Source organism: Lycium ferocissimum, chromosome 4 (assembly GCF_029784015.1).
Source record: "Lycium ferocissimum isolate CSIRO_LF1 chromosome 4, AGI_CSIRO_Lferr_CH_V1, whole genome shotgun sequence".
In the NCBI taxonomy this organism is placed as follows: Eukaryota; Viridiplantae; Streptophyta; class Magnoliopsida; order Solanales; family Solanaceae; genus Lycium; species Lycium ferocissimum.
Genome location: NC_081345.1, coordinates 16,997,198 through 17,020,992, shown reverse-complemented (window position 1 = coordinate 17,020,992; position 23,795 = coordinate 16,997,198). Strand labels below are relative to the sequence as shown.

Genomic DNA, 23,795 nt, shown 5'->3' with positions numbered 1-23,795 from the left:
GAATCTAGCGGATCGGTATGATGACATTCGCCTACCTTCGAGAGGCTATAGGAAATTTAGGATAAATCTATTTTTTCATTCCTTATTGGGCGTATGTGATTCGGTTCAACGTCTAAACTTCATCGTTTCATTCTCCCACTAATGGTGAGGACTTGTTCTCAAATTCGCACACCAGCAACTTGATGTGACGTCGCGCGGTATGGTGCGAGATGTATCACCGAAATAGGAGTAGGACCAAGTTCAGATTACAGCTACGACTCCAAGACTCAGTTGAGTGGGGTTGTGATTCAGACTTTTTAATTCGATGATATCCTTAGGAAATGGGAGCGATGGTATGAAGGACTGCATGATCGTCATGTCTTCAACAATTAGTTTCTCGGAAGTCGAGAAAATGCATTTAAGTCATATCGGGTGATACAAAGAGAGTTAACAATTTGAATTGGTATTGTTTGCGAAATAACCAAGCAATAAGCATTGGGATTTTAAAAACTGCTCTTAAGGAGGTTTGACGTAGCAAGGGTCGTTTACTCGAGGTGTGATTAGAGTGGGAATCCTTCCACATCGTCTGATTTATTATGATGGTCTTATGATGCGAGTGTATAATGGATGGTGTACATGCTGATATTTTGAAGGCATGTTTAAGCTTGGGGGAAATCAATTGACCAAATGAGAGACAGTGACTACAATAAGGCTATAAAGAGGAGTTAAGTTAGGGCAAAGACATGAAGAGTAGCGATGTGATACATGGACTTTTGCAGGTTCCCCATGGGTCATGACTTTGAGGCATAGCCCTTAGCATGTGTGTACGGATTGGAGAGGTGGCCTGGGGGGAATTTCATTACATTCCATTGCATTTACATTCACACATTTACTCATTGATTGTCTTACTTGGTATTTTATACACTCTGTCTGATCTTGTACTTGAACATGTTTCATGACTGTGCTTGATTGCTTATCTGCTCTCCTTGTTGATTTCTTCCTATTTATATTTGTTATCTAATCGTTGTCGGCCTATGATGCCTATGAGTACTAGTGTTGTACTCATACTACTCTTGTTGCACTTTTTGTTGAGTGTAGAGTTTGAGCTAGGATCCAACTCGCGACCTCGAGAGTGACTCAAGGCCCTTCTTTCAGAGATTTCAAGGTGAGCCACTTACCGGATCCCGCGACCCCAGATTTCCCTCCATTGCTATATGTCTTTTGATTCACAAATAGACTTTATTATTCATATTTAGACTTGTATTCAGTTTTCGGATGTTGTACTGTAGTAGTGCTCTTGTACGAGTCCAGACTAAGTTTTAGGATGGTAGTTGATGTTACTTCCGCACTTATACTACTTATATATTTATCTGTTAACTTGGTATAATTTTCTCTTTTTGTTCCATAAGTATGTCTTAAATGTTGTGACTAACTGAAGGGTACGCCCACCAGGTGGGATAGTGTGGGTGCCCTCATGATCCGTGATTTGAGTCGTAACAAGTTGGTATCAAAGCCCTAGGTTCACCGATCTTACAAGTACAAGAGCAATGCCTAGTAGAGTCTTGCGGATCGGTATGGTGAGCTCTGTACCTATCTTTGACAGGCTATAGGACATTTAGGAAATTTCCATTCTTTCACACCTTTCGTGCTACTTTATTCAAATTGGTATCTGGTTGGTTCAAATTGGTATATAACTTCACTTATATTCTCTCACATATGGTAAGAAAACGTGCGAGGGTCACTAGAGATGAGGTGCCAGCATCGGCTGCCAGGGCCGTGGCACGAGGCCAAGGCCGAGGTAGAGGGCTGTGGGGTAGCACCGGCCAGGGGTAGAGCATCTATGGCTGGCCAGGCCAGAGCCAAATCATTATCGCTCGAGCCAGAGTTAGCGCATGAGGATGAGCCCATGGAAGAAAAAAGAGCTGGGACCAGCCCAGGCTCTGCCAGAGGTTATTGCTACTCCAATAATACAAGATGCTATGGTACGCATCTTAAGCCTTCTCGAGGGACTGACCCAGGCAGGCGTCCTTCCAGCTTCACCGGATGGGTATTAGACAAGAGCTGAGGGTCAGACTCCCGAGTAGTTCCAGACCCTAGGGGCCTTTGCCTGCTGCTGCTATGGCTCCTCGAATTGATGAGATTACGGCGCCTGATTTTGCTCTTAGACTTATTACGGGCCCAGTTTTGACTCATGAAGAGCAGGATTTGTTTGAGAAGTGTACCAATATGAAGCCTCATAGTTTCTATGTTATTTTGAGGAGGATGCGTATGAGTTCATCATTGATTGTCATAAGAGGCTTTACAAGTTGTGTGTAGTGGAGTCACATGAGATTGATTATGTTGTTTTCCAGTTGCATGGGATGCGAAGATGTGGTGGAGATCGTACATTGGCTGCCGACCATCTGGGTCGCCTCTTTTGTCTTGGAGACAGTTCTATCAGGTCTTTCTAGAGAAGTATATTCCCCGGACTTTGAGAGATAGGAGGAGGGATGAGTTCAATGCTTTAGAGCAGAGAGGGACATCGATCGCGGAGTATGAGTCTAGGTTCTATGCTTTTGCTCGTTATGCAGGACAGTTTCTCCCTACCGAGGCAGAGAGAGTGAGACGGTTCGTCAAGGGTTTGACACTTTCATTATTTGACGACTTTACAACTAGTAGCTTATGGAGCTTCATTCCAGTATGTGGTGGATCATGCCACAGAGGTCGAGTCTGTGAGGCTTCAGGCTCATGGTAGGGTTGATGACAAAAGGATTCACTGGTTTCGCAGTTTCAGTGGTTCTTCTTCTAGGGGTGGAAGCCATTTTGGCAAGAGTCACCAATACAAGTCTGGCCGCCCTAATTAGCCAGCACTTTAGTTTTCAGTAGGTGGACCTTCTGGACATAGTGAGTTCAATGTCATGCAGATGTCTCGAGGTTCTTACGCTCGAAACTCAGATCCTGGGGGGCATTCTGGTTCTTCTGTATCAATTTCGCAGCCAAGGGTTGTCAAGGCTTGCTTCGAGTGTGGTGACCTAGGACATTTTACGAGAGAGTTTCCTCGACCCAGATAGGAAGGAGCTCAGTAGGGTTCTCGATTTCAGACACCTAGGGCTCCAGCATTATCAGTTAGTAGAGGTAGATCTTCTAGTAGATGTGGTTATCATTCTGAGGGAAGTGGTCATCAGCCGGCCAGGGGCAACTCACAGGCAGCGAGAGGTGGAGCTCAGTTTGTCCATGATGGCTGAGTAAGTACACAGTCCGAGGGTGGACGGGTTCGTTGCTATGCCTTTCCTTGTAGGCCAGAGGCGAAGGCTTCTGATGAAGTTATCATAGGTACTATTTCGATCTATCACCGGACAACTTCGGTAGTATTTGATTCAGGCTCTACTTTCTCATATTTTTCTACATATTTCTCTCGAAGGTTTGGATATGATTTGTGATATACTTGATGTGCCTATTTGTGTCTCTGTTCCTGATGGAGATTCTGTAGTAGTAGATCGAGTCTATCGGTCTTGTGTGGTTACATTCACGGGTTACGATACTTGGGTAGATTTGATGATCCTCATCATGGTAGATTTTGATATTATCTTGGGTATGAATTGGTTATCTACTTATCACGCATTTTTAGACTGTCATGCCAAGACGACCATGTTAGCCATGCCAGGCATTCTGAGATTAGAGTGGATGGGTACTCCTAGCCCTGCTCCCAAGAAGATTATATTTTTCCTTAGGGGGAAGAAGTTGATGGATAAGGGGTGTTTAGCTTACTTGGTGCATATCGGGGATATGAGTGCGAATACTCCTTCCCTAAAGTCGGTACCGGTAGTTAGTGAGTTTTCGGAGGTTTTCCCCACGGATTTACCTGGTATGCCACCTAATTGAGATATTGATTGTTGCATTGATTTGGACCCGGGCACTCATCCAATTTCTATTCCACCCTATCATATAGCTCCGACTAAGTTGAGAGAGTTAAAGGAGCAGTTGCAGGATTTATTGAGTAAGGGATTCGTTAGACTTAGTATTTCCCTTTAGGGTGCTCCCATGTTATTCGTGAAGAAGAAAGATAGTACCATGAAAATGTGCATCGACTATCGACAGTTGAGCAAGGTTACAATTCGAAACAAGTGTCCTATACCCCACATAGATGACTTGTTTGATCAGCTTCAGGGTGCGTCAGTATTCTCTAAGATCGATTTGAGATCAGGTTGCCATCAGTTGAAAATTAGAGCGGAGGATATTTCGAAGACAACCTTTAGGACTCGCTATGGTCATTATGAGTTCTTGGTGATGTCTTTTGGGCTTACCCATTCCCCCACAGCCTTTATGGATTTGATGAATGGGATCTTTAAGCCATAGTTGGATTCATTTGTTATTGTCTTCCTTGATGACATCTTGGTGTACTCTCGTAGCAAGGAAGATCATGAGAAACATTTGAGAATAGTACTTGGGTTGTTAAAAAAGAAGAAGTTGTATGCTAAAATTTTCAAAATGTGAGTTTTGGCTTGTTTGGTGGCATTCTTGGGGCATGTAGTGTCGAAGGAGGGCATCATGGTGGATCTCAAGAAGATTGAGGCAGTTAGAGATTGGGCTAGGCCTACCTCGGTGACTAAGATTCCGAGTTTTATAGGCTTGGCGAGTTATTATCGTCATTTTATGAAGGGGTTTTCATCTATTGCTTCCCATTTAACTCGGTTGCCTTAGAAGAATGTACCTTTTCAATGGTCCGATGAGTGTGAGGAGAGCTTTCAAAAGCTCAAGGCTCTATTGACTTCAGCCTCGATTTTGGCATTGCCAGTGGAAGGAAAGGACTTTACTGTGTATTGTGATGCTTCTCGGAGTGGGTTGAGTTGTGTGGTGATGCAAGACGGTAAGGTGATTGCGTATGCTTCGAGGCAATTGAACGTCCATGAGAAGAACTACCTCACTCATGACTTGGAGTTGGCAGCAGTAGTCTTTGCTTTGAATATTTGGAGACATTACCTATATGGAGTTCATTGTGAGGTGTTCATAGATCATCATAGTCTTCAACATGTGTTCAATTAGTAGGATCTAAATTCGAGGCAGCGTAGGTGGATGGAGTTGCTTAAGGGTTATGACATTACCATTCTCTATCATCCGGGTAAGGCTAATGTTGTAGCTGATGCGTTGAGCCGAAAGGCGGTGAGTATGGGTAGCTTGATGAGTTTGATTGTTGAGAAACGTCACTTGGCCATAGAGGTTTAGTCTTTAACTAAATAGTTTGGTGAGGCTTGATATTTTGGAACCGGGAAAGGTTCTGGCCTGTGTTAAGTGAGGTCGTCTCTTTTGGAGAAAATCAAGGCACAATAGTTCGAGGATATGAAGTTGTGCAAGATTCGAGGTAAGGTGTTGAGTTGAAGGCCAGGAAGGCGATTCTTTGAGGATTAAGGGGCGCATTTTCGTTCCTCGTGTTAGTCATTTGATTAAGTTGATTTTAGGGGAGGCTCACAGTTTTGGATATTCCATCCATCCTAGTGCTACAAAGATGTACTGTGACTTGAGACGACATTATTGGTGGGCTAGGATGAAGAGGGATATAGTGGAGTTCATTTTCCAGTGTTTGAATTGCCAGCAGGTTAAGTATGAGCATCATAGACCGGGTAATATGACTCAGAGGATGCCCATTCAGTGGCATTTTGGGTCATTGGTTGGAGTTGGAGTTGACTTGGGTCAACACCAGGTCAAGGAGACCTCTTTTGATAAATCCGAATGTGCGAGCAAGTTCGTAGCCTGTTTTACGATAGATGTGCATATTTGGTTTGTGTCCGGAATGTCTCGGATTAGTTTCGAGTGTAAGGTTGAATTTAGTAAAAAATAGATTCTTCTGGTGCAACCGCACCTGCAGTGTTGGGCCTCACTTGCGGGCCCGCCTTTGTGGGGTTTGGTCCACAGGTGCGAGCTTTAGTGGCTTGGGGGTTGGCCGCATCTGCGCATTTTCGGTCTTTTAGTATAGACCACATCTGTAGCCTTTTCTACCAAGGTGCGAGTCCATACCTGCAAGGAAAGGGTCCGCAGAAACGGAAAACGCTGTCAGTGTTATTTAACTTCCCAGTTCGTGTTTAGTTCATTTCATTCACAAATTGAGACCTAGAAAGTTCGGGTAAGGCCGATTTTGTGAAGTTTTTAAAGATCCTTCAAGTGGGTAAGCTTCTTATCATCATTTTAGGACTATCTCATATTAGTGAGAGAATCCATGCTAAAATTCATGTTTTAGGATGAGGGTTTTATGGGTATGGACCCTAAATGGAATTTTGGGTTTCCTCTACTCTTCCATGGTTTGTTTGGAGTAATCTACTAGATTTTGGCTAATTAATCTTTGGGTAACTAATCCTAAGCTTGAATTTCCTATTTAAACCCAAGAATCTTGATATGAAAGTTAGGGTTTTCCATAATTAGGGATTTTGATAATTAATGGAATTGGAGGATTATTTGGGGTTAGATTTTCATGAAACTCAGGATTTTGACTACTTAAATTATGGGTAACATCTTCCTACCTTAAAATTCCAATTTCACCCTTGTGGGCTTGGGGTCACTTTTTAAGGTAGTTTTTGGAATTCAAATTAGAAGTATAGCATTATGGGTATCATTAGATTCGTAATCTAACATAGAGTATTTATTTGATAGACTTCGATCATTCAGAGGCACTTCACAAAGGAAAGGCTTTGGCTTTGATTGTTCGTGGCTCCGGCTCAGTCTTTGAGGTAGATTACGACTTACCTTTGTTAGACTCCGATTAGAGAATCTATGTAATGGTAGATATTGACGGCAAAAGCATGTTAGGCCTTCGGGCATGGTTGTGCTGATAAATCCACTGGTTTGGTATGGATGTTGTTATGTGGGCTTGTCGCCATCATTGCTAATAAGTTGTGATTATTGATTCATCTATTCGTCTCACTTGATATCTCATATATGACACGGAAAGGGAAGGATAAGATTATCGAACTGAGTTGTGACTTGATTCTATGCTTGTCATGCATTCTTTTTCCATATATGACTGATGTGATGTAAGGAAATTGATTGATAGCCTCCGAGGTCTTTGCCGGAGTGCGAGTTAATTGATAGCCTCCGAGATCTTTGCCGGAGAGCGAGTAGATTGATAGCTTCCGAGGTCTTTGCCGGAAAGCGATTTTAATGATAGCTTCCTAGGTCTTTGCTGGAGAGCGAGATATATTGATAGCTTCCGAGGTCTTTGTGGGAGAGCGATGTGGTACGTGGACTTCGCGGGTCCCCTATGGGTCATTACTTTGAGGCATAGCCCTTTGCATATGTGTACAGATTAAAGAGGTGGCCTGGAGGGCATTGCATTGCATTTACATTCATACATTTACTCATTGACAGTATTACTTGGCATTTTATACACTGTCTTATTTGTACCTGAACATGTTTCGTGACTGTGCTTGATTGCTTATCTTGTCTACTTGTTGATTTCTTCCTATTTATATGCGTTGTCTAATCGTTGTCGGCCTACGAGTACTAATGTTTTACTCATACTACTCTTGTTGCACTTTTTGTTGAGTGCAGAGTTTGAGCCAGGATCCAGCTCGCGACCTCTAGAGTGACCAAGGTCCTTTTTCCGGAGGTTCAGAGTGAGCCACTTGCCGGATCCTGCCGCCCCAGATTTCCCTCCATTGCTATCTGTCTTTTTGATTCACAGACAGACTTTATTATGCATATTTAGACTTGTATTTAGTTTTCGGATGTTGTATAGTATTAGCGCTCTTGTATGAGTCCAGACCAGGTTTTGGGATGGAAGTTGATGTTACTTCCGCACTTATGCTACTATATATTTATCTGTTGATATGGTATAATTTTCTCTTTTTGTTCTGCAAGTATGTCTTAAATGTTGTGACTAAGGGAAGGGTACGCCCACCAGGGGATAGTGTGGATGCCCTCATAATTCGTGATTTGGGTCGTGACAAATCGCTTCACCAATTATTAGTATATAATTGAACCCCAAAAAATATTAAGTTTATGCTCTAGATCTATGTATCAATAAAGATACAAATGCTACTTTTTTTTTTATAGAAAACCAAAAATATTAAAGGGAAGAAAAGAACAAGCAAATATAAAAAAAATATTCAAGTAAAAATAAATAGAGATGTTTTTTCATAATTTAATTTGAGAGATTATTACACATATATTCTCTTAATTATAATGTATTTTTATTTGTTTTGAATCATCTTTTGTGTTTGAGTTATTTGTATCAAAAACTATATAATTATGACATTTGAGCTTCATCGATATATTATTCTATGGTTTTATCTAATATTATTTTTTTTCTAGAATTTTATAAAGTTTTAGTTATTATGTTGAAAACAAGATGAAAATCAAATTTGTTACACCAAAACGAAATAATGTTCTCAAACAAGCATATGATTACAATTTAATATTAATAAATACTCTTCAATTATTTATGCGCTTCGCGCGGGGTAAGTATACTAGTTATAAAAGAACAAACAAAGAAATTAAATTTGTAACGACCCGTTCGGTCGTTATGCGTATTTTGACCATATTACCCCTTCGACCGAGTTTCCGAGGTATTCGGACATTTCTAGTGGAAGTTGAAGGAATTAGAATCTTTAAGTGAAAAAGTTTGACCAATAGTTGACTTTTGGGTAAACGGACTTTTTTAGAATTTCGTCGATTCCGTGAAGTCCGGAGGGTCGTTTATGATTTGGTGGGGTGGCCGGTTCGGTTCCCGAGGCTTTCGGGTGCATTTTGGGTACTTAGTTTTAGCCGTTTGGGGGTTTTACCGATTCAATGTAACCTCCGTTAGGAATTTCGAGGTCAAGGATGGATTCGTAGCATGTTTTTACTTGTGTCTGCATGTTTGGTTTGTATCTGGGAGGTCCCGGATAGTTATCGGGATTTTGGGTTGAGACTTGTTGAAACTAGAAAAATTGCTGGTTCTGGTGTCTCGCCCCAGCGGAGGGTGTTCGCCCCTGTGGCTCCGCCCCAGCGGGATTTGGTCCGCATGAGCGGAAATTTAACGTGGTTAATGAGTTTCGCCCCGGCCCCGAATAGTATCCGCCGGCGGGATCGCGCGGAAGGGTCCCCCGGCGAAGATCGTCGAACCGTAATCCTATTTTGTTCCTAATTTCGAATCATTAGTTCCGTTTACCCAAAAAAAAAAAAAAGTCTAAAAGCGTTGAGGGCGATTTCTATAGAACTTTTGGTGGAATCATCTTGGGGTTAGTTCTTGAACCTTAAACCCTAAGTTGTTAATCATTAAACCATCTAATCTAATTGGTTATCGTTGTTCTAAACGTTGTTTCTATCATCTAAAATTGTGGATTAATAGATTCTAGGATTGAACCTCTCTTGGCTTCTAGAATGAATTCATGAATTTAAGGTTCTTACTAATTTGGGGTTTTTGGCTTAATTGATGAAATTGAAGGACCAATTGTGGTTAGAACTCCATGAAATTAGGGATAAATGACTAATTGGATAAAGGGTAGTGTAATTTCACCCTTAATTCCTGGTTTTACCCTATGGGTCGATAGGGATATTTTGAAGTAATTCTCCACCCGTTTCTTTCTTCGATTAGTTGGTTTGTTGTGGTCATTTACTTACTTAGAATTGATATTATTAGACTTCGATCGTTCTGAAGCACTTAGGAAGGGGAAGGCTCAGGTGGAGTAGTACGTGGTTCCTGTTCGGCATTTGAGGTAGGTTACGGCTTACTGTAGTTAGACTTTGATTAGCAAAATGTAGATATGCGTAGAATTGAAGAGAGAAAGCATGATTAGGTCTTCGGACACGATGTTGGGATGGATATACTCTTAGGTTGGTATGATTTCTGATTATGTGAGCTTGTCGCCGTTATTTTACGCATTGTGATTTTGGTGTACTTGTGATTTTGGTGTACTTTGATTAGCAAAATGTAGATATATAGTGTTGTGAATTTCATTGTATATACATTGGCACTGATTGCATTGGTTTAGCATTATTTCATTCAATCACTCATACATGATGGAAATGGTTCGAGAATGATTGATGAAAGACTATGGCATCTATGAAAGAAAATGTGACATCTCTGAGGAAAGTACGATATGAATCCGTGATTCGAGGTCTGTTCCGGAGCGGAAGGTATATGGGGTCGTGATCCGAGGTCTATTCCAGAGCGAGTGATACATGGACGCCATGGGTCTCCCGCGGGTCATGACTGCCGGTACGTTGAGATTCCGTCCGGAGCATGTGTGTACAAGTTGTATTATTGGCCATTGCATTGCATTGTATTAACACTCAACTCAATGCATTGGATATATCATCATCACATTCTACATCTATTGGTCGGATATAAGGTTGTACTTATGTTGTGGTTATTCTGTGGAATAGTGGAAGATCTGGCAGACTTGTGTTTAGATGCTTCACCATAGGCTATGATTCGGCTATTGATCAGTTGTGACTTGTGTGGATGTTTGTGCCTATCTGCTTATCTTGTTTGATTATGTGTTTGTACGCATGAGCTAATCTTAGTCGGCTCATGATACGTACCAGTACGTGTGTGTTCTGATACTACTCTTGCTGCACTTTTCCTGAGTGCAGATTTTGAGGCAGGACCTTCATTGAGACCTCGTTTCTAGCCTTGAGGCTACAACTACTAGGATTCGAGGGTGAGCTACCTTCCTGTCATGTAGCCCTGAGGATTCCTTCTCTATTGTCTATCTTTACTCCTTAGAGATCTTTCATTATATTCAGACAATTGTATTATTCTAGACAGTGTTGATTAGAGTTCTTGTACGGTGATTTCATTTTCTGGGGTTGTATTATGACTAGTATTTCCGCACTTATTATTATCTATGTTATTGACTTAGACTATTTATTATTGATCTTGCTATTTACGTTATTTTGGAAATTGAATAAGTAATCAATTAAGGGGATGGTTCGCCCACCATGGGGGTTAGTATGGGTGCCATCACGACGGTATTTGGGTTGTGATAAAATCTTAGTAAAAATTGAGTGGGTTGAGCTATAACCCGCTCTTTAGCACATATTATTCCAACTCATTTATTAACTCAGCCCATTTTGACCCACTCAAATTCAGTCCAGCCCATCCATTTGACACTCCTACTTAAACATTGTGTTTTGGTAACTGAGTAGGAAGCCACATAAAGTGGACCCATTTCTCCTCCGGTCTATGCAAAAGTTGTAGTATATATAGCTACCACTAATCACATTTTTATTACCATCCTGAAGTAGAGTTGATCTATTTGTTGTATTCTTGAGCCTGCTTTTCGATTTCTCCAATAACTCAGCGAGGCGTGGTCTCACTGTAAGTAAACTATTAATCTCTAATTAATTATCATTTTTTGTATGGTATTTGTGAACTCATTAAATTAATTACTCTATATGTATCATCGGGGGGAAGGGGTTGTGTGTGTTTGTGTATGTGTGTGCGCGTGTATATATAGACACAAATCTATGTATGTATGTATGTATATCTGGATTTTGAAGGTACCAAAGTCTGAGCTTTTCTGTTCATGTTTACACGTTCTTTTTTTAATTCCAGCTTATGAGAATTTCTCAATTTTAAAATGTGATGTCCTTTTCATTTAAACATGACTTTTAATTTGGGATATAACAGTGGGAGAAATAAGAAAAGAATTGTTTTGTGGGTCAACAGGGTTATTAAGTCTAGTTCTTTTGTTGGTTTGTGACTTTGTGATATCTGATAGATCCCAAAAATTTACTAATGTAGCTTTAATGAGATCATTGATTTTTTTCTTTAAATAGAGATATTAGGGGTCTCTTCGGGGACATTCAATGAAAAAATATATCGAGATAGGTGGGTTTAAATTTAAGCTCAAGAATAAATAATTTTTCGATAAGAAGCGTTCTATCTCTTAATCTATTTAGGGCAAAGGTGCAGATATACCTCTCAACTTTGCGATTTAGAGTAGATATACCCCTCGTTACAGAAGTGGTGTATATATACCCATGCTGTAGAAAGTGGCGCAAATTTACCCTTACCGTTACAAAATGGTGCAAATATACCCTTTTCGGTGATGAAATTTTTTAAAAAATCATTTAGGTTATTTTTTATTAAAAAAAAAAGCCACGTGACTTTAAAAAAACCCTACCTATTTTTTTAAGTGGACATATTTTTCTAAAGCCACAAGGTAATTTTTTTCTGGTGCCTCGATTTTGGTTCGTTTAAAAAAATATTTCCGTAACTTGAAAAAAATAAGACCACCTATTTTTTTAAACGAACCAGATCCGACCCACCAGAAAAAAAATTACTATGTCGCTTTAGAAAAGTATCTACTAAAAAAAATGGGTAGACTTTTTTTTTAAAGTCACGTAGCATTTTTTTAATTAAATATTTACCTAAATGATTTTTTTTTTTTAAAATCTCGTTAGCGAAAAGGGTATATTTGCACCATTTTGTAATGGCACGGGCATATTTGTATCATTTTATAACGGCAGGGGTATATATACATCACTTTTGTAATAAGAGATATATTTATTCTAAATCGCAAAATTGAGGGATATATTTGCATCTTTGCTCATATATTTATTTGGTGTGACTCTAGTCTAAGGTTATACTAGATGCAATACCCTTCCGGTAGAGCCTCCGTACAGTTCATTTAGTGCATTGGTAAATTTATCTCATCGGTTCACTTATAGATCTAAGGGTCAATATGTGTTTAACTAAAATAATCCCCTAAATCCAATTGTTCTCTGTTTCATCTTTTCTTATTGATGTTGCTAGAAGAAGGCGAACATGGCATTCAGAAATTGGTAGACTTGCTTCCTCCTCCGGAAAAATAGACTTCCTCTATCCTTTTTTTCAGTTGGCAGCAAAAATAGGAGATTAAAAATAAGTCCACAAGCGGCATTCCAGCAATCACCCTACCACAACCCAACCCATCACACCCCCCAATTTTTTTTTTTCAATTATTAATTTGTTTTTTGGTTTTCTACACCCTGGCCTCCCCCCCCCCTCCCCCTCCCGCGACCCAACACCCCCACCACCAAGCCCCCTCCCCCCAAAACAAAATTTAATTTTTTTTTTTTTTTTTTTACCACCCCTACGCTCTCCCCCCTTCCGAATTTTCTACTTCATCTATTAAGTTTTACTTTATAGAAAATTTATAAAATGGGAAGTTTGCGTGATTATATTTGGTGTGGGTAGGGGTGGTGGTAAGCGGGTGGGTGAAGATGAAGGGTGTTTGAGAATGGTGGTTGGGTGGGGGTGGATGGTTGGGGGTGGGTGCTTGCGATGGGTGGTGGGTGGTGGAGGTAGGGGTGGGTGTGGCGTGGGGTGGTGGGGTTGGGGTGGGATTGGTCGGGCTTAGGTGGGTATTTTTGAAAAATATTTTTTACCAACCAATCGAACATGAGAAAATAAGGAAGAAATTCACTTATTTTTCGCTACCTAATCAAACATGAGAAAATAAATAGAAATTCACTTATTTTCTAAGAACACAATTTTTCAGGAAAATGTTTTCGGGGAAAATATTTTCCTCCATACCGAACACACCCTAAGTCTTTAGAAATATTTTTATGATAAACTTTTACAATGAGAAGGAAAACCCAAAAATACTTCCTAAAGCTTGTCTATCTTGTCAAATTGGTATTGATTCATATAGTTGACTGGATTTTAATCATGGTCCTTAAATTTCTAAGCAAACAGTTGTAATAAAATGTCACCTAGGTTTTATTTTCTCATCCTTCTCCCATTTTCGTAGAGAGAAGGTGGGTCGTTGAACTCAATTTGCTTCTTGTGCCATCAAAATAAGGACAACTACGCCTCAACTTCGAAAAAACTTGAATTGACTATAAGTTTTCACTAATCATATTTAACCTCATCTTAGATCTATAACTGTATGATTCATCTAAAGCATAAGACCTAACTTAAATTTGTTGATAATAACAGGTTTGAGTTGGTGAATTGAGTTCGTCCCTTGTTAATTGTAACAGAAGAAGGAAATTGTTTTTTTATTGATGAATTTTGAAGGCTTCATTAGTAGGATTAGTAGTGGAAATGGAGTGGTTATCTAGATTCAAGATCATAGATTGGTAGTCCAGACAATAACGTGATAACTACTCCCACCTTCGAGCTACAACTGCTCACTCCATCTATGGCCTAACCTATACTATACTGTATTTAAGTACTTTTCCCCGGTCTGTCTTTCTTTAGCGGGCTTCTGCCGTGGGAATCTAGTAGCTCAGCTGGTCGGATAGCTGAACTTTCATCTTGTTGGTGAGGGTTTAAATTATCATATTTTAATTCCCTTTCCCATTTTTCGTTCCCCTACTCGCTATGAAATAAAAAATTAAAAAAATTAAAAAAGTAGGCTTTTATCAAAATAATATTTTTTTGCCTTATTCTAGAACGAGCAAAGGTGCTAATATACCCTCAACTTTGCGATTTAGAGCAGATATACCTCTCGTTACAAAAATAGTGTATATATATTCTCGTCGCTACAAAATGATGCAAATATACACCTGCCGTTATAAAATGGTGCAAATATACTCTTTTTGTTGACGGGAGTTTTTAAAAAAAAACCATGTAGGTTATTTTTTAATTAAAAAAATGCCACGTGACTTTAAAAAAGTCTACCGATTTTTTTTTTCTGAGTGGACACATTTTTCTAAAGCCATGGTAATTTTTTTTCTGGTGTGTAGGGTATGGTTCGTTTAAAAAAAAAATTCATGACTTTAAAAAAAAATAAGCCTACCCATTTTTTTAAACTAACCGTAACCCGACCCATCAGAAAAAAATTACTATGTGGCTTTAGAAAAGTATGTCTACTAAAAAAAAGCAAGTAGACTTTTTTTAAAGTCATGTAGCATTTTTTAATTAAAAAATAACCTAAATGATTTTTTTTAAAAACCCCATCAGCGAAAAAGGGTATATTTGCATCATTTTGTAAAAGCATGAATATATTTGCACCATTTTATAACAGCAAAGGTATATATACACCACTTTTGTAACGAGAGGTATATCCGCACTAAATCGTAAAGTTGGGAGTTATATTTACACCTTTGCCCTTCTAGAATACGGAATCCAACATTACCATACAATTCTCTCTTTATTTTCACTTGATATATGTTTTTGCTGGTTATGTATAATCTAGCGGTCAATGAAGTTGGTAAACACTATGAAAATCAAGTTTATAATCTCAAGATAAAAAAAAAAAAAAACACTATATGTAATTTTTTTTTTTTCCATCTGTTCAACCGTTATAAAAAAAATGCTTTTGAATGTTGGTGTTTCTATGGTCACATGTGATATTCATTTGAATGGATACATGCTGAATTGGTGCAGAAATCAAAGATAAAAGGTCATAGTGACATGGGTGAGAGAGGAGAAAGTTTGGATAAAGTTGTAATAGGAGTCCCTAGACAGGATGAAAATGAGAGCAGGTTGGTTGGTGACAACCTAGATGGTGATGCCTCTGGATCGTTCCAACCAAATAGGAGGAAATTCAATAGGCATAATGCCAACCAAATTCAACAGCTTGAAGCGTGTGCATCGTTCCATTTACTTTTGTACTTGTTAATTCATTCATGTTAATTCCAAAATTTGTTCATTTGTTTGTATCTTTCGTAGCAGTTATTTCAAAGAGAATCCACATCCTGACGAAAAAGCAAGACTAGAACTTGGAATGAAACTGTCCATGGATAGCAACCAAGTGAAATCTTGGTTCCAGAATAGAAGAACCCAAATGAAGGTAATGCATCATCTGTCTTCTTTTATTTAATTCATGTTATCCTTGTGTGAAATTTGTGTAATTATTCTGAAAGTGAATTATATTGTTTAATCAGTCGCAATTGGAACGCTGTAAAACTCGAATGTTGAAAGAAGAAAATGATAAGCTTCGCATGGAGCATATTGCATTGAAGAAAGCCATGAGAAATCCAACTTGCGACCGTTGTAGTCAGCAGGATACTATCGCTGGCATAAATGTTGACGAGCATAAAACAAATATTGAACATGACAGGTTGCAAGATGAAGTCAAGAGGATAAAAATCTTGGCGGACAAATTATTAGGGCCTTCAGCCTTCTTTGAAGGATCAATGAATTCCATGATGAAAATTTCTGCTTTGGAATTTCTTGCGGGAAGAAATGAATTTGGTGGTGTAAATGTTGTGGACATTGCATCTCCAATGGGGCTTGATTTCGAAAATGGCCTGTCAAGTCCTCTGCCAGTAATTTCCCCTCGGCCCACCACAAGCTTGACTGTTAAAGATGTAAAATATGACATGTCAATGTTAATGGATCTAGCATTTGCTTCTATGAATGAGCTGCTTAAGTTGGCTGATACTGGTGAACCTCTTTGGGTCAAAAGCTTGAATGGAAGTGCAGAAACATTGAATCTTCATGAGTACGCTAGATTATCTACCACATTTATTGACATGAAACCTGGACATTTCATAACAGAAGCCACAAGGGCATCTGGTATAGTTCTTAACGACAGTCTGACATTGGTGGAGACATTAATGGACAAGGTATGTAGGTTCTTCATCCTGAATTCAGTGTTTTTCTCCCCCTATTAAAATATGTTAAGAACTTTTATCTGTTTATCACTTAGCCCTTGCTTGGCGTGCATAATTGTTGCTTCATTTTTGTATTTTAGATTTAGTTCTACTCTTCCTTTTACTATGTTTGACATATTTCTTTCCTTTTTGCTTTAGTGGTGCTGCAATTAGTTGCTGCATATTTTTAAGTCAATTAAGTTTAACTTTCAATTCAAGAGAACAAATATGTGCTAACCAGTTATTTCTTGTTTCTTTTCATGTACTGTGCTTTTCTATATGCAGAGTCGATGGGTGGAGATGTTCTCATGTATTATCGGGAAAACCTCTACTTTTGATGTGATTTCCACTGGCATAGGGGGAAGCAGGAGCGGTACTCTGTTATTGGTACTTCTTCTTACCCATTAATTTGTTCGAAGTCACATATTTTGTTAATTTTGTTGTTTCCTGCACTAAGAGATTGAAATTATTGATTGGCAGATTCAAACTGAATTGCAAATTATTTCTGATTTGGTTCCTGTCCGCGAAACAAAATTTCTTCGCTTCTGCCAGCGACATGATGTAGGTTGGGCTATCGTGGATGTGTCTGTTGACACAATCCAAAAAAGTTCACAACAATGCCAAATAGGAAATTGCAGGAGGCTCCCTTCTGGTTGTATTGTGCGAGATATGCCTAATGGTTACTCCCAGGTAATTCAACTTTAATTGTCTTTCCATTTTGCATCCCAAGCAGGGTTTCACAATTTTCTGAAATTTAATGAGCTAGGTTGCTCATCTTGAATTAATTTTCTGCTTGTTGATTTTCTTTTATTTAATTATATTTTGTAAGGTGTATCTGGTCCTTTTTGGGTGGATGCTGTCGGTTCATCCTAAATTAGGCTTTTGCAGTTTGATTCTCTTGACATTTTCTTCTAATTTTCATTTTTTTCCTGACGGTTTATGCGATGAAGTCAGTAGAGTACCTTGATAGTTGTATCCTAATAATTTGAACCTTCTACTAATATTTTATCTGTGAAGATTCTTCTGTGGATCGTGATATTACACTATCATCTAATTTCAAAGCTACATTTTTGTGTTTGCTTGATTAGCCCACTTTTAAGTATATATGAGTTCATCATAGGTATTATGTAATTTGAATTTATTAGTTTATGATCTTTCTATGAAGGTAAAGCCTCAATATTTTCATCTCTGATGTATAAGCTACACATTGATGCATCTTTCTCCCACCTCCATCATAGGTGGTTGTGATCCCACACCTTGCTTGAGCTATGTTTTCTATGCATTAGTCTTCATTAACAAGATATACTAATTCTATTTGTCGATCACCTTATATAGCTTATACTTTTTTCTATCAAGAATGAGAAATACCAACTTTCTTTTGGCTTTCATGAATGAATTTGTTTAATAATTTTATGGAATATGCTCTATCCTTTCTTGAAAAAGAAAATATCTTCTATGCTTGACCTTCTAACCTTGCAATTAAATCCTTATTGTCCAATCTTGTTATGCTCGCTTCCAAGTTCATTTTAAATGATATATTTAGATACACCAATTTGTTGCTTCCTTTTACAAAGAATTGCATACAATCTTCCTCTATTTTGCTCTCGTGTCATTCCAACATGTAAGGACTATGCACATTCACTTTTGATGATATATCTCTTGAAATTGAGTCCTTAATTTGATGGTTAAGTTTTGAAGTTTTATACAACGATGGACATTTTTCTTTAATTGATAATTAGGTCAATATTTCGTGCATGCTCATATTTTTTCTATCTAGTGGTTTTGCGAAATTGAGGTAATATTTTCAGGTTACTTGGATCGAGCACGTGGAATATAATGAAAATTTTGTCCATCATTTGTACCAACCTTTGGTCAGAATTGGCCTAGGGTTTGGTGCACTAAGGTGGTTGGCCACTCTACAAAGGCAATCTAATTTCTCAACAGTGATGATGTCTTCTGTTGGCCCAACAGGTGATCATACAGTTTACATTATTGTGCCATTTGTTTTACACTTTTGAATACTGTTAAAAAAAGTTTTGGATTCTGATGAAGTTCCATTAGTGGCAGTATGTACAAGTGGTCAGAGAAGTATAAGGATGCTGACTCAACGCATGATTCACAACTTTTGCGCTGGTGTTTGTGCAACCATTCACAAGTGGAAAACAATACAATTATCAAATGGAGAAGATGCAAAGTTGATGATAAGGAAGAACATTAGCGACCCTGGTGAACCTATTGGTTTAGTGTTGAGTGCTACAAAGACCATCTGGTTGCCGATGGAACAACAACGTTTGTATGATTTCTTAATGAATGAACAAACGAGGAGCCAATGGGATGTCTTGTCCAGTAGTGGTCCCATGCAACCAATGCTCCACATTTTCAAGGGTCAAAATTTTGATAGTAGCATCTCTCTTTTTCGTGCTAACGTGAGTGATAAGTGCTGTGTTTTCTGGAAGCATCACATCATAAGTTCTTGTAATTAATCATTGATTTCATGATAAGATTTTCTTTTGTTTTGGAATGTAGGGAGATGACACCAATGCTGATCAACAAAAAATGCTGATCTTGCAAGACACTTGCACGGATGCAACAGGATCCCTTTTAGTGTATGCACCAATTGATTGTCCAGCAATGAATGTGGTGATGAATGGGGGGGACTCTTCTTCTGTGGCTCTCTTGCCATCTGGAATTGCAATAGTTCCTGATTATTGTAAAGATTTTTTTAGGGCTAAGGACTGCAACAAAAGTTTTGCGAAGAAAGATAATTGCTTTAGTTGTAGTGGGTCATTGGTGACTATTGGGTTCCAAGTATTAGTGAACAGCTTTCCTGCCACAAAGCTTTCTATGGAGTCAGCCAAAACAGTAAATGATCTCATCTCTTGTAGAATTCATGGTATCAAGACTGCTCAAGTGCAAATGATACTCCAAGGCTAATTGCTATCCGTTAGTTCATTAACTCTTTTGAGTCATTGATTTTTTTCCTTATTTTGGGTCCGGTGAGAGGCGGGTGGGGAGGGGGCGGGGGTGGGGGTGGTGTGCAAAATCGAAAATAAATTAGTTTAAAAAAAAAAAAAAAAAAAAAAAAACACTATGTAATGGTTAAAGAAAGCAGGGGGAGTCAAGAAAGAACCAAAGTAGAGGTGATGGTTCGGTATTGACTCAGATGCCTCTTAAGATTAAGAGTTAGCTCTCTATATCTATATATGTCTTTCTGTCGACAAATGAGATACTATTGTTGTTCTTTTTTTCATCCAGAATCCTGAATAATGTTTGTGTCTTTTTAGTCTCAATGGTAATATGATATGGGCAATTTGCAGGATTACCCTTTGCTGGGAGTGGTCTTTAATTTTTACCCCTCAGAATGGTGGTCGTTAAATTTTGCCCTTCAGGCAGAAATTCTGTCTTAATACCCAAATAGGCAGAATTTTGCAACTTCTGCCTCGCGAAAATTCTGACGTGCGATATTTTTTATTTTTTATTTTTTTTTAGTTGGAGTTCGAACCCACAACCTCGGGGTGTTAGGCGAGGGGCAAAACTTAAAGACCACTAATTTGAAGGGCAAAAATTAAAGACCATCCCAAATGAAGGGCAATCCACGCAAAAAAGGGATATGATATTCTTGTATCCTATTGTTATGAGTTTACCTGAAAATACTTCTTTTTGATTGTCTACTGCTCGTTTGACTTTTTCCATACTATGACTGGTTTGAATCTCTAGCCAACTTAATAGTAGTGAGTGAAAGTTAGCATATGTATGAATCCCACATTTTGTGGTAAATCCTCTCATTTGAGAGTGATGTTTGTTAGATTATTTTGTGATAATTTTTATGACTGAGATTATGAATACTGATACAATTGAAATCGAACAATAGTTGATAGGATTGTCCAAAAAGCAAATAGTATGCCCAATCAAAATAATGTGCGCTATTTTTTGCATTTGGTGCTAAATGTTCATGTCACATACAATGGTCGAACATTGAGAATTTAATACTGATAAAAAGGATGCATTTTAGTGTCTCGACTCTCGAAAATTTTGAGTCCTGAATTTCAGCTTAAACCTTTTCATTACGGAAACTCTCAAGAAGGAGAATATACTGTCAATTGATGGTTAAAAACTTACCATGATTCGAACTTATTTAATGTCTTATGGTTAAATTAATTAGGAAATTAGTCGTCAAACACATATTAAACTGACATCTATGATCACGGATTAATATTCCAAAATGGAAAATGATGTGCATACTATTAATGGATTTATAACAGTAAACTCAAAATTGAATGCGGAAAACCGTCCAAAGATATCTTATTTCAATTCATAATGCTCATACTACGGCCTTGGGCGTAGTGATCTTAAAAGGACTTTTCCAATAAAATTATCATGAAAATAATTTCCCATATGAAACAGGGCACCCAGGATATGAAAGAGGAAATTCCTTCATCGAGAAACCAATGACGACGTCCACAGATTGTATAACCTCTTCTGCTTGTTTCTGATATAAATAAGAACTCTTCTCTTTATTTATTTTTCTCCTGATATTTCTTCATAATTTTGTAGTACCTTCATAACCATATGCAACAATGTTGTAACAACCGGCTAGGTCGTTTTGAGCTTTTAGACTCTTTTTTCCTAAAAGACCCTTCCTATAGCTTTAAAATGGTTTTTGTAACTTTCAGGATGGATGAACTGGTTCCCGAGGCAATTGGATGAGTATGGGAGGAGAAAATTTAATTTTGGGAGTCTTAAGTTAGGAAAGGAAAAGGTTTGACCAAAGTCAACAGCAGAGGTGAACGAACTCAGATATGAGTTTCAACAGTTCAATGAGGTCCAGAACGTGATTTATAACTTAGTCAAGTGTTTTAGACGAGTCCCCGAGCGCTCGGGTGTGATCTAAATTCTTGGTTGAGAAACTAGTTAAATTCATGAATTAGAGTTGGCCACGGTCAACATCCGGTGGTAAAATGAAGTACCAGATTTTTCGGTTACTGGTGTGGTCATCGAATACCTTTACCACGATCGTGAAGGGTACTGGGGCAATGCATCGTGATCGCGGTGGGGTATGTTGCGATCGAGTAGGGTAATGTAACGAGCAGAGTTGGTAGTGCTTCGTGATTGGGAAATGGGCCTCGCAATCACAAAAAAGGCACTGGAGGTGGCAGTCTTTAATTCCCCAATCCAAGAAACATTTCATAACTTTATAATATGAGTTCTAGAGCTCGATTTGAGGTGATTCCAATGACATTTTGCATAATTTGGCTCGGAGGTGAGTTTCTAATCCTTGTTTTGTTGTTTCCTATTGATCACTTCTATTAATTAGCGTTTAGTTTATAATTAGGTTGGTAGAAATGGGATTTTTAGCCCTAAAGTTAAGATCATGATATTCTTCGATTCGAAAGTCGATTTGAGGTTGGATTTAGGTTATTTTATGGATTTTGACTTTATAAATTATGGATAGACCAAATTTCAAATAAAATTTCCTTGGGGGCTCGGTTTGACTTTTGAGTTGACTTTTTAGGCCCGGACTATTAATAAAGCAATATGGGTGTCTGCCGACTAGTTTACTTACACATCGCATAGTTGAAAGATTGAGAGTGTTCTGAAGCACTCTAGAAAGGGAAAGCTCTTATGTGGTTTCGTTTGCTCAGCTTTGAGGTATGTTAAGGTTTTCCTAGACTTTGTTTGGGCTATGCTTTCGATAACAACCTGATATTAATGATAATAATAAGGGGTAGGGGTGAAAGAGGGGGTCTCGAGTTCGTGATGTGACGGGCATTGGTAGGGGTACCGGTTCCATGTTAAGGGTGGTCGTGTAACTACAAATTGAAATCCAGGAATGTCAAAGCATGAGGGCATTAGCTGATAGTTGTTTGACTTGATTTGCATGTGCACATATCACTCCATTAAACCAGTATACTTGTCTTAATCGAGCTAGTTGTGTAATTTTGCACGGTACATGGTTATAACGGAATTACATTTAATATTCATGCTTATGTGATCTTCCATATTGATACATGATGAGGAATCATGCAGTTATGGCTCGATGTGATAGTTTAAGATAGGTTGGTTAGGAGTATTGTTATTTAGCCCGATGTGATTAAGAAGATCTGGTTCCGGGGGAAATGAAAATTGTTTCAAGGTTATTTCATGGATATTTCAGACTTATATCGTTAATTGCCCGATGTGATCTTGGAGATTTAGTTTCCGGGTGGTATATGGACCTCGTGAATCCCCCATGGTTCATATCTTTTGTATAGTCTCGTGGAGCTCCGTGTGTATACTAGGAGCACATTGTATTGCATTGTACATTTTATTTAATAGATTATTTGATTACCTAATTAATTGACTATCTGGCCCTACCTGATAATGGACTTATTTGTTTTTATGTTAATTGAACGGTTCAGAGTTAAGGTAAATTGGTAAGGATAGATAAGGCTTTCTTATTAACTTTATCACTGCTTGCCACAACCCAAGTCACAGTCGTGGTGGCACCCACACTAAACCCCCCTGGTGGGCGTACAATCCCCTTAAGCATTTACTTAATCAATTTATGAATCAACATAAATTATACGAACAATCAATAATAAGTCTAAGTCATATCATAAATCTTTGAATATGCGGAAAATACTAAGTCATAATACACCTCACAAGAAATGAAGTCACAGTACAAGAACGACTATCCAAAACATATCTAGGAATAATACATTAGTTTGAAATACATAAGGAACACTGTCTAATGGAATGAGTAATAGACAATAAAGATAGACTCCTGGGCTGCAGACTGGCAGGTAGCTCACCCTTAGACATCTCAGCAGAATAGCCTCAAGACTAGAAGCGAGGTCTCGATGAAGGTCCTGCCTTAAACTCTGCACTCAGAAAAAGTACAACAAGAGTAGCATCAGTACACATACATACCAGTAAGCATTATAGGTCGTCCAAGATTAGTTCTCGCATATGAAAACATAGAATCAACAAGTTAACAGATAGATAACCAATAAATATCAAGTACAACTATCATAAAACAAGTCATAACCTAAGGTTAAGCTTCTACACCACAAGTTTGTCAAGTCCTCAATTATTCCTCAAAGTAAACGACAGCATGAATGCAACCAACAAGTCAAATGGATCAAATGTATAATGGGATAATGAGGAATGCAATGCAAATGAGATGAATGTCGTGCAATGCAATGGCCAATAACTTAAACCCGTATACACATACTAAAGACAGAAATATCAACGTCTCAATAGTCATGACGAATGGGGGACTCGCGGTGTCCATGTACTAGTCACTTCGCACAAAGCCCAGATGTGACTCTGCCACTATACGTCAGCACATA

General features: G+C 38.4%; 1 protein-coding gene across 1 annotated transcript; it reads left to right on the top strand.

Moving 5' to 3' along the window:
• The first annotated feature begins 15,113 nt into the window (after positions 1–15,113).
• LOC132051650 (homeobox-leucine zipper protein ANTHOCYANINLESS 2-like) lies at positions 15,114–19,434 on the top strand. Its single transcript, XM_059442809.1, has 8 exons — positions 15,114–15,453; positions 15,542–15,659; positions 15,754–16,437; positions 16,750–16,851; positions 16,945–17,154; positions 18,273–18,435; positions 18,532–18,890; positions 18,991–19,434. The coding sequence occupies exons 1-8, from the start codon at positions 15,281–15,283 to the stop codon at positions 19,396–19,398; spliced, it is 2,217 nt and encodes a 738-aa protein (XP_059298792.1). The 5' UTR covers positions 15,114–15,280; the 3' UTR covers positions 19,399–19,434.
• The last annotated feature ends 4,361 nt before the right edge of the window (positions 19,435–23,795 follow it).